The sequence below is a fragment of the Tursiops truncatus genome, chromosome 7 (genome assembly GCF_011762595.2).
Source record: "Tursiops truncatus isolate mTurTru1 chromosome 7, mTurTru1.mat.Y, whole genome shotgun sequence".
Lineage (NCBI taxonomy): Eukaryota > Metazoa > Chordata > Mammalia > Artiodactyla > Delphinidae > Tursiops > Tursiops truncatus.
Genome location: NC_047040.1, coordinates 25,063,587 through 25,076,139, shown reverse-complemented (window position 1 = coordinate 25,076,139; position 12,553 = coordinate 25,063,587). Strand labels below are relative to the sequence as shown.

Sequence of the window (12,553 nt, the reverse complement as noted above, 5' to 3'; positions counted from 1 at the left end):
TTAAGACTACAATGCTATACATTCTATAACAAATAAATAATAAGAAATAATTTTAGGTGAAAATGCATTGTTATTAGAGCAGATCTCTTTCATTACATAGCTTGCTGCTACTTAACTAATCACTTTTCTGAGGAACAAAATCGTGTGCAAAACCATTGACATATAGTGAAAATATTGAGTTTAGAAGTCAATGAATGACACTGTACTATAACTTCAAACATGCCACTACTTTGCTGAGACTATGAACCAATCACTTCAATTTTTTGAATTTTAATTTTCTTATTTGTGAAATGATAATAATAGTACCAATTCTCAAGTAATTCACAATATTGTCACAATTTTGAAATTCAATAAACTTACATGAAATTCCTCTGCTTTTAAATGATGAGCTAATTGATTTGGCTCTTCTTATCCTGTTACTTACGTGGGCACTTCTTGACACAAAATGCTCCATAGGTGTATTTTGCATTGAAGTTATGCTCCAGTTGAAAGGTTGTTGGATTGTAGACAAAAGTTTGCGGACACTGAGTAACACATGCTCCACTATCATTGAAGTTCATGCAGGCCTGCAACACAGCAAAGATTAATTTTGTTTTAAAAATAACCTTCATAATACTTGTTAAAGGGACACTGCTACAACAGTTCTGTGATAGGTTGTATTGTTTACTCAGCGTACATCAATTTCATAAAAACTGGAAAATCTGATAACTTCCTAGTTGTAAGGGCTTATTTTTTAACTTTGCATTTATTTTGTACTTCTCAATTTTACAAAACTGTTTTTCTAATATCAGTAAATATACCATCTACAGTTATTGATGTTCTAATTGCTTGGTATCTATCCATTGATTTCTAAACTGAGAATTGGTTTAAATTATTAAAGTTAGATAATAGTGAAAACTTATTTAAGCTTACCCTTATCCAAAGGGTTTATGTTGATTCTTAGAGTCTGGCAGTGACAACTAAATCTCCATTTGTACAGGCTAGAATTTCCTTAAAGCTGGTTTGGAGAGTTCAGTGCCTTAAGTGATATGGTAAGTCCATTCATCACCATCGTATAGTGAGAAAATGTGATGGTCATTCAAACTGGACTTAAAGAAAAGTCTCTGGCAGGTGACTAGTCAAGTGTAAATGTAGGGGGTACAATGCCAAAATGTAAAGAAGTAGCTATACTTAGCCCATAATTAAATAATATGATACCATTTCCTATATAGTCTTTTTCATAATGTTATACCATTTACTAAAAGTCACCAGTTCAAGTGAATTTGTTTCTGCTGACATATATTTGTATTGAGACCTCAATTTGTTAATATGTTCAAATGCATTTGAGAATGATTAAAAACAATTGTACCACCTAAGAGTTAGGTATTTGATATGAAAAGAGAACATATGTATAAGTACATAAAAACATGTGATTAGCAAAATAGGGGATGAACTAATTATCTTAATTTAACAATTTAAACATTCATAGGAATAATTTAGGCCTTGGAAGGCAAGCTAATGTGAACTCAAGCTATATTTTACATATCATCATATATTGTACGTATGCTTATTAATAAGCACTAATTTATTCTGTTTCCTCAAAACATTTTCTTAATCAATTGTTGTTTTAGCAAGCACTTTATTACAAACATGACAATTCCCTGATGATGGTCTATGAGATGCATAATCAGAACGAGATTCACTGATAATACATTATTCACTAAGATGACACTCTCCAGGAAGAATCTATTAAAAACCAATCTAGGAAACTCAGTAAGTTTTAATTTATGGGTATAAAGCTTCATGTGTCCTCATAATTGCTTTACTAACATATTTTATACAGTGTTGTGCACAGATTGCTTGGCAACAAAGGGACATAAGCCAGAGAAATCAAACAAGTTTACCTTCCAGACAGCATACAATACAACATAACTTACACCAAAGTCTTGGTCTGGCATTCTTGAACATTCTGTACTAAATGCCAAAGTGGAATCACTGGACTATTCCCTAAAAGTAATGAAATGAGAATTCTGAAGCTCCCTCAGCACTCTGCTTATTGTGACAATGGAACCATGAAAAAAATGCAGTGAAGCTTCTAAGTGAAAGTTAACATCAATTGTTGGTGTTTATTGTTGCTACTGTTTTGAAATTACTGTTTTGAAACACTTGTTCAGCAACTTCCAGATCAAGCTTCAATCCCGTGTCTGGTGATAGGCAAGGGAAAGGGTCTCAGTTCAAGATCTGCTGAGCATCTTCTGTATACTTTTAACATTTTTCTTCTCTTTCCTTCTTCCTCCCTACTCATTTCTGCAATACACACTTTTGTTTCACTATAAAATTAGGATAGACAAATTAAGTTTCTTGTGACATTAAGAAAAGAAATTACTGTGTATCTACATCATAAGAGCTATAATCTATAATTTGCTTATTTCCAGAATTAAGTGCCAAATTGAAAAAAAGACTCAGTTCTAAATATATCTGTGTATTCTCTGGATATTTGAGAGGGGAAAAAAAAATAAATTCCTGTGTGCAATTTTAGCAACAAAAATAGTTTATTATTTTATGATTTTTAGCTTAAAATGAAACTAATTCTCTGTGTGTATAAAATTTCATTAACTATAGCTCACAGAATCGTCTGCATGTATTCAAAAGAATAGAAAGACCTTTATCAAGGATATCAAAATGTAATTAAAAAGTGACCCCTACAAGCTATAAATATTAATTTTGAGGACATAAAAGTGTCCTCTTCTAAAATAAAAATCATACAGATTAGCATATAAATTGCTTTAAACGTGCATTTGTAAATCTTATAAATCTTGAATAATTTAGCTTGTAAACAATATAAACTGTAAAACAGTTAAATTCATAAATTTGTGTGATTTAATCTTGAAATTTATATTTGAGAAATAAAATGCAAGTGCCCCCACTCAGAAGACTCGACTCAACGATGCAACAACACACATAGGTAATCACCGTAAATTCTGGAAGGATGCTGTTAGCTTTTTAAAAGATATCTCAATATGTTCTCCTTCATGTTGTCCAATAAACCTCACTCATAATATAAATTGTAATCAGAAAGACATAATTCGTTTAGTAGAACAAAACAATCCTAGTTAATTAATAGCCACCCAGTGAAGGAATGACTTCTAGGAAGTCAGAGTATCTTTCTTAATCCTAAAATGGCAAAATTTGATCTTATCTTAATAAGATATTAAAGACTCAAGGTGCCTGAGTCAAACCAGGATGGAGGGGGGGACCAGAGAGTGAAAGGGACAGCTGCCAGACTTACAAAGCAGTCGGTATCCTTAGGTCCCGAGCAGCCTCCAGCACATTCTCGGTGACAGCAGTCACTAACGTAGGGTCCGTAGCACCTGCCATCACACTGTTCTGCACAGACAGTCCTTGTCACTGCAGAAGACAGAGATAGGTCCTCATCAAAGTCAGCCACCAAGAGAAACTTCTAAGGGGATTTGGAGTAGCTGAGAAAAGTTGAGCCCTGGAGAAACAATGTACTCAACTGTCATTGACTCAGCTCAGCAAACATTTACTGAAGGAAGTCTGCAATTGATCAAAATTACTGTAAAACCCAAAATTACTGCAAAATTAAAATGCTTCAAAATTAATACACGAATTTGTTTTCTATATTCTTTCTTGTTCCAGCAAATACTTAAAGGCTTTACAAAACTCACACAACTTAGCAAGAAAGAATCAAATTTAGAACAACTGAATGCGACATTTTGGCAGGTTGTGAAGGATGGAGTCAGCAGCGAAGTCAACTTACAGTGTGCACAGTGAGGGCCTGCAGCGGGAGGTGTCCCCAGGAGTGAGTGCAACATTTTTGGCAGTCAATGCAGAAAGGGGAACAGAAACTTTTACATGATTCACATTATATCATTCCTATCAGATACATCGATGCTAGATAGGTGATAAAATGGATATGTGACTGACAAATAAATAGGTAGGTAGGCAGGCAGACAAAGAGAGATAGATAATGGATCTGTAGTAGCACAACTGTTTCTATTCCTGAGATTTAAGTGAAATTTCTTCTAAGAGTTCTGAAAAAGGAGGGACTTGTGTAAGGAAGAGTGCAACACAACAGGAGGAAGGAAAGGATGGAGGAGGGAAAGAAGGAAGGAGGAAAGGAAGAGAGAGAGGGAGGGAGATATATTCATAACAAACACAACAAAAACTTCTATTAGTTTTTTCTTATAACATCCTTCAATCCAAGCTGACAGCAGTATGTCAAGGTATACACTGGACATCAAAATTATAGCATTGAGGGACACATTTCTGCTTATCACACTTATTCCAAAGATATATTTTTAAAGTATTTAGAGAAATGAATTTTACAGCATATGTGTAGCACATCATTTCTTTGCTTCTGTATTTCCACTTCAGCCTTGTTTCTTCCCACCTCTTTGAGTTCTTCATAGCTTCCTTCACTGCTATCATAGCAAGACACCACACTCTAGTGTTCCTCAGAGCTGGTCTTCACAATTATCTTTGGTCTAAGGGCTCATATACCTGGATGAAACCATTCATCTCTGCTTTGCATACTGCCTATAGGTAGATAACATCAGATCCAGATCTGAATTCTCTATTGAGATGCAATATGTATTTCTAGGTGTCTACAAAAGTTCTCATTTAGATGTACAAAATGGAATGTATCATTTCCCCACCTCCACCATCGAGTATATCTCTCTTATTTGTTCCCTTACCTCAATTAATGATAGTACTATCTATCCAGTAGCTCAACTAAAATTTGGGGACATGTTTTCTATTTCTCCTTTCCCCTCACCCTCACTTCCCATACCTAATAAAAATCCCAATTACTAGCAATAGATATTTTTCATTACTGTCTCTCCTCTCTACTCCAACTTTGTTCTGAGACTTAGCTCTAAATTATTACATAGCCTTCTAAAAGATTTCTCAGATCACAATCCTCTATGCCACTCTAAAAGTAATGATTGGAAAATATGGGCAACTGCATATAAATCAGTGTTGTTTCACAGTATGAAGCTTACTTCCCATCTCTGCACTAGAGGAGTAAACCCTTAGCAAGGAATAGAAGTCCTCTATCAATTGACCATCATTTCTACCGGCATCTCTCACTACTTTCATCGTGATCTTCACATCCAGACAGAGAAATACCACTTGTGGTCCCCAGTTCCTTTCATGGTACTCAACTGTAATTTTCACTGCCTTTTCACAATGCATTCCTTCATGACGAAAAGAACCCTATCTGCCTTCTCTGTCTAGCAAATACTCATTCATAAGATCCACTTAAGGTGCCATTTGCTCTGAAACCTTTTCAGACACATCTCCACCCTGAGTTAATCTGACACACTTGCTTCTGAGCAAGTAAGCAGATGAATTAAATCTACTCATTAACTCTTCATATTCATACATGTGCTTTACATTAACGTTCCTATCTTTTAACCAATTGTTATATTTACTTAGATGTCCTAATTAGTAATTAATACCATATAAAGGAAACACTTTTAAAGACACTTTTGGAAAGAACAGATTCAAATATAATTCCTCTCTTCCAGATTCAACGAGGCTCTTTTGATGTATTAAGAGTTGCTCATTGAAATGGCAGACATATGTTAAGTAATCAAATTACTAGGTTTGAAATCAGTGTTACCACAGGACAGTCTACTAATTTGCTTTTAGTTGACAGACTTTGCTCAGCTGGAAAATAGCATGAAGTGAGAGAGCAATCATATCCTATAAATCATATCATGTTTTAATCCTAGACATATATGTCTAAGTGTTAATTTCTCTTTTTAACTCTATGGTGATTTAAGGTAACTATACAAAATGTTTCCATTTCTCTTTATTTATATACTTTGGTCTTTCCTACCAAATGAGGAAATTAATGTATATAGTATTTAAAGAAATAACCATGATTTTATTTTTATAAATTATTTATTAAATGTTCATAAGATAATCTCTCTCATTGAGTACACTATTTAAATATAAAAACAATATGTTAGAAAAAGAATCTAACGTAGTACAACCTTAGGTTCAATAATTGTTATACTGTGAACTTTTAAAACATGTATTCAAATTATTCAATCATATGTGTTGTCAACTATAAATTTTTCAAAATAGCAATTTCTTCCATACAGTGCTCACCTATCTCACATTTTCTCAGGACATTTTGATGTTAGAGATGCCATTCCATTTCAGAAACATGCAAAGAAACATCCTTCTAAGTCATTATTTTTTAAAATTTTGATTTACGATATTAAAAGGGAATTCTGGGATTTGTTTCAAAAGCAGTCTACAATTATTTTTTTTCAAAAGGTAAGATACATTTAACACTAAAAAAGCACTATTTGTTATCATAGTTTTCACACACCTAAAGTTCAGTAAGCATGAAACGTATTTAGAAATCTTTGCTTGACAGATAATAAGTAAGCAAAAGGACAAAGCAATAAGCTTAATCTCTAAATAATGATGAGATACTGTTAAGAAACATTTCTTCACATTGTTATGAGTTTTGTTTCCAGAAAGAAAACTTTCCCTTTGTACAGTCTGTTTAATGGCACTTGCTGATTAATAAGCATTACTTAATATGAATTAAACACATCAAACTATAGTCATATTTTATTATGATGAAAACACAAAACAAAAAACAGGTCCTGAAATCAATCAGATAATTCACTTAGCCTCCATGGGAACATTAACTTATAATTGCTTTGGTTATTTTAATTTCCATCCTTGCTTGACTATTATTTCATTAGAATTTTTTTTCCCTATATTTATTATCTTTTCTAAATTGCTTCATTGGGTACATTACAATATTTGGGTTGAACTTTTACTAGCTTGTTCTTTAGTGGTACATCACTAACTCTGATTGCTTAACATAAAAGATAAAACCTGGGAAATTAAAATGCTTATTATATTAGGGTCAGTAAATTTGAAATTGGAAACGGGGATTCATTCAAAATATCCATGAGAATCAGATGGATATTGGGTCCTTAACATTTAAGGAACCAAGCATTCTGTAGTAGTAAGAGGATGCTGCTGAGAGAATATCTATCATCTCAAAAAAACTAAATTATCTATAAGTAGGTTTATTACATCAACATTTCACTAATAAAAACAAGGGCTTAATTACTTCTTAAAATATAATAGTAACTACCCTTAAAGTTACTCCCTTAGAAGAAATTAATTTTATTTGAAGAACTTTAGCAATTTACTAATCAAATATTTACTGTTACTTCTTATGAGTTACAAAAGGAAAATGAACATTCATAAATGATGCAAAACAGAGCATTGACATCACGGTGACTAAACAAAAGGATCTCTGCCCATTAAAAAACAAATGACGTAAATTTAGGCAAGGTCTTTGCGTTTTCTTCCTACATTTTACACCCGGCCCCTTTTTTCCTCCTTCCCATCCATTCCTCCTTCATCATCTCCTCCATCTTCGCATCCTCAGTGCCTTCTGCTTCTCTTCACTTCCTCTACCCAGTGGCTCTGAACCAGGCTTTCTATTAGATCACTGAACAGGATTCTTGCATCAGTGAAAATTTTGATTCAGTTGATAATCAGTGGTGCCCAAGATTTTCCATTCTAATGAACTCCCAGGTTATGTCACTGCCTACTAGTCCACAGACCTCATTTGGAGTAGCAGGATATAGAGTACTTTAAAAAAAAAAATGCCTGGTAATCACCTAATTCCTATTAAATCAAAATTACCTGCCATGTTCTAGGATTTGATACTTTTAATAAGCTCCCCAGGTGATTTCCAATATGCAGTCTAGAGCTGAAAACTATTATTCTATCTAGTGAAAATGGGAAAAACTCTAGGTTATTTCCAGCATTTGATTGATTGACTAACTAATTATTCTTTGTCTGAGATTTAATCACACTGACTGTCCTCTTCCTTTAATTTCCTATTGGTGTTGTTAAGCCCTCTATCACTAATAGGGAGATTAAGCAAACACAACTGATGTGCAAGCAGGTAGGAAAATGTGGGAAGAAAAAGACCTAAAGTGGGAACAGAAATATTGCTTGGCTAATTCTGAAGGCAAAACTTTCAGATAAGTAAGAGACAGTCAGAACTCTTCCTTTCTCTTACCCAGCAGCTGTTTATGTGACAAGTATCCTGAGCAGCCCCCAATTACATTGCTAAGCATATTTTAAAGCATGCTTATTTTTATTTCATTCTATTTCAGTTAGTATTCAATGACCTGCACCTCTATGATGCCTAGATTATTTGTTTATTGACCAAATTTCGACAAACTGTGTCCGTGAAACACATTGTGTCCATTAAATAGATGGTACTTCAGTGGAATGATTTTAGTGTTAGGCTGTTTTCAGTTACAAACTTGGAGGTTTGAGCAAGAAGAAAAATGCTTGGGTTAAAGCAAAGGTGATTTGGGTTGGATGTGAAGAATTTATTGACTATTAGAGTGATAAAAACACTGTAATGAGCCACTGAGTGGGCTTCTTGAGTCTTTATTTGTCAGTATTTAAGGGAAATTTCTTCTGAATGCTTTAGACCTCCACTAAATTAAAGACAGCGGGCTTGATGAAATGCTCTCTAGAGGTACCCTCTAGTTCTACAATCTAATATTTACTCCTATGAGTCGTGAAATTGTGACCGCCCCCCGCCCCTGCAAAATGAACGTTTTGGGTTTTGTAACATGCTTCTAGAAAGCTACTATCATCAGAATCGACTTTAAATGAAGCAAATAAAGCTCATAGACCATTCAAGAATATTACTTCCAGAGCATGCTGAAATGTGTAGAAAATCAGGTTTAATGACACTAACACTAAACTATATACCACTATTAATTTTCCCAGGGGAGAATAATTGGACACATCTGTGTGTCCAGTGCCTGATAGACTGTAAGAATTACATAGAAAGATACCTGGTCCTCTTCCTACTTTCTGATTCAATAAGTCTAGGGAAGGGGCCAGAAAATTCATTTTTTTATTGGGAGCCCCAAGGTTTTCAGCCTTTATAAACCAATATTTTAATACCTCTCCTCTAAGATACTCTCTCCTGCTTATTGTGTGGCTACTGCAGGAAGGGTAAAGCATTTATTTAGACGGGAAGGCAGAGATGGAGATAGGTCTTAAACTGTACTGCTGCTTCCTATCTCACATTAGATCACAGAATAATTGACAATAATTGTTGCCTCACAGAGTCAAGCCTCAGGATACATAAAGACTATATCCTGATCTGGACAGGGAAGGAATTTTGAATTTTAATAATTTAATATTTTATTAATTATTTTAACCAGTAGCATAAGGCCTAATGCATTGAAAAAAAGGCTAAGTAGAATTATAAAAACATATCTGGGCTTTCTAAACTACCACAGTTATACCCATTTTCACATCACAGAAGAAAATATAACATCATCTTTTATTTCTAATTAGTCTGGTGATAGCTACTCCAAAGGAACTGACCATTCATACCATAAGGTGAACACCCCTACAAGTATTATAATGGTTTAATCTTATATGCAATAACTGCTACAGTTCACCTGAAAAACATGGCAGATACCTGCAAAGCCCTTACTGAAACTGACATTCAGAGTCAGTTAGTAAAAGTATGCCTAAATTTGGCAGCTACTAATCAGGTTTGACCCTTGTCCCAGTTAATTCCCTGGTGACCCATGGGCTATGACATGATAATATTGCTAGTTATGTCATATAGGAAAGGAATCTTGTCTAATCTATTCTTCATCAACAGCTGCTTTATTCATTTATTTAATGAATTTTTATTCAACCTATTTTTAAAAGACATGCTCAGTGGTTCATTAAGGGACCTTAAAGCTGATTTTAAACTACCCTCCTGGCCACCAGGGAAATTCTCCCTTATTAACAGGCTATTAACATCAGCAAAGTTTATGAGTCAGGATTAAAAAAAACAAAAACAAAAATAATATTGCCCTATTACATGAACTATAAAAGTATTCTTGAGGGTGAGTGTGAGTTTTTGCATAATCTTTCCAAGACTATATATATAGATTCCAAGATAATAAGGGAAGTGTATGAATTGGCATAATGAAACCATAAATAGTATTTAAAAATATATTTTTACATTAGAATTGATGGCTACACCTTACATACACAAATAAATGATATACTAGAAATAAAGTGATTAAAAAATGGAATTATCTTATCATGGATGTGTTACAAACCAAAAAATGAGGAAAGGTTGACATTCAACTTTTCCAAATCACCTTGCATTATAGCAGACCAAACGTCTCTATATACAGACTTGATGAAAATGAACACACACACACACACACGCACACGTGCACACACACACACACACACACACACACACACACACAATCTGTTTTGCTTATCCTAGTTCCCCATCCAGAATATCAATAGACTGAAATAAAAACAATCTCTCCTACCCAGTATATATCTGGATGAGTTTCCTTCTGAAATTGGCCCCAAAAAATGCCAATTTTGTAATGAAAATAATCAGAAAATATTAAAATGGAAAAGAAAATATTAAAACAGAAAAACTGAGCAAAGACTATGAATAGAAAGTTTAAGAAAAAAATAGAAATGCTCAATAATTATGTAAAAAAGACATTTGACTTCAGCTATAATCCAGGAACTATAAATTAAATCAGGGAAATGTTGTTGTGTACATAATTCTTAAATGAAAAAAAAAATCTAGTTTTCATGCAGGTTAAAAATTGAGCAAACTATTTTGTGTGTATCAAAATAGCAAACTATTTTGTGTGTATCAAAATTGATACAAGAGTTTTGAAGAGTAATTTGCTGCTAACAAATTTGTGTATGTAAATTCACATGTGACCAAGCAGTTTTATTTCTAGCAATCTGACACAGAAAAATGTGTACATATGGACAGATATGTATTTAAAATGCTCACTGGTTGTAATTGAGACTAATAGAATGTAATCTAATGTCCACTAAGAAGGAATTTGTTAAGTAAATTACAGGTCACCCAGAACTTGGGAAACTCCTGCAGGACTAAATAAAGAATGAAGTTAATCTCAATCGGCTGAAATGAAAGGATTTTGAAAATATAATGTACAATGAAATGAAAGTGATAGAAGAGTAAATATAGTGTACTCATTTTTGTAAAACAAAATCCCAGAATTTATATACACTTATGTGAATAAATATACACATGAATGTACACATATATACCAAACATTACCATAAAGTAATCACTTTATGGAAAAATGTAGGTTGGGGGGAATGGTGCTCATTGATGGGCATACATTTTCACTTTTAATTCTATACATTTGAGTATGACAAAAATTTTTCTAAAGAAAACTATAATATGAAATAATCTATGCATTTGGCAGAGCAAGTTAATTATCCGAGTGTTACAGATGAAGAAATTAACATTTAAAAAATATTTAACTAGGGCTTCCCTGGTGGCACAGTGGTTGAGAGTCCGCCTGCCAATGCAGGGGACATGGGTTCGTGCCCCAGTCCAGGAAGATCCCACATGCCACGGAGTGGCTGGGCCCGTGAGCCATGGTCGCTGAGCCTGTGCGTCCAGAGCCTGTGCTCTGCAGCGGAGAGAGGCCACAACAGTGAGAGGCCCGCGTACCACAAAAAAAAAACAAACAAAAAAATAACTAGCTTATCCTAGGTCACATGATTCATTATAAAGTAGGGTTTTAAATTAATTTCCAGAATTGTATATATCTTCCTTAATATGTTTACATTAAAGAGCCACAAACAATAGGTGTCTAAAGACCAAAGGGGGTGAGGGTGGGAGGAACATAGTTCCAAAAACTGTTTAAAATACAACATGGGAGAAGGAACTAAGATGGTGGAGTAGAAGGACGTGCTCTCACTCCCTCTTGCAAGAACACCAGAATCACATCTAGCTGCTGGACAATCATTAACAGGAAGACACTGGAACTCACCAAAAAAGATAACCCACAACCAAAGACAAAAGAGAAGCCACAGTGAGATGGTAGGAGGGGTGCAATGACAGTAAAATCAAATCCCATAACTGGTGGGTCGGTGACTCACAGACTGAAGAACACTTATACACAGAAGTCCACCCACTGGAGTGAAGGTTCTGAGCCCCAAGTCAGGCTTACCAACCTGGGGGTCTAGAAACGGGAGAAGGAATTCCTAGAGAATCAGATTTTGAAGGCTTGTGGGAATTGATTGCAAGACTTCGACAGGACTGGGGGAAACAGAGACTCCACTCTTGGAGGGCACACACAAAGTAGTGGTGCATTGGGACCCAGGGGAAGGAGCAGTGACCCCAGGGGAGACTGAACCAGACCTACCTGCTAGTGTTGGAGAGTCTCCTGTAGAGGCAGGGGGGTGGGGGGCTGTGGCTCACCGTGGGGACAAGGACACTGGCAGCGGAAGTTTTGGGAAGTACTCCTTGGCATGAGCCCTCCCAGAGTCGGTCATTAGCCCCGCCAAAGAGCCCAGGTAGGCTCCAGTGTTGGGTTGCCTCAGGCCAAACAACCAACAGGGAGGGAACCCAGCCCCACTCATCAACAGTCAAGTGGACTAAAGTTTTACTGAGCTCTGCCCACCAGAGCAACAGTCAGCTCTACCCACCACCAGTCACTCCCATCAA

General features: G+C 35.1%; 1 protein-coding gene across 1 annotated transcript in view; it reads right to left on the bottom strand.

The window, feature by feature from the left end:
* Positions 1 to 12,553, bottom strand: part of ERBB4 (erb-b2 receptor tyrosine kinase 4) — a 675,494-nt gene that overhangs the window by 303,710 nt on the left and 359,231 nt on the right. Inside the window, exons 5-6 of the mRNA XM_033859813.2 lie at positions 3,269 to 3,387; positions 425 to 566 (exon numbers count right to left, since the gene is read on the bottom strand). Of these exons, the coding sequence (XP_033715704.2) occupies positions 425 to 566; positions 3,269 to 3,387 (261 nt within the window). The remainder of the gene's footprint in view (positions 1 to 424; positions 567 to 3,268; positions 3,388 to 12,553) is intronic.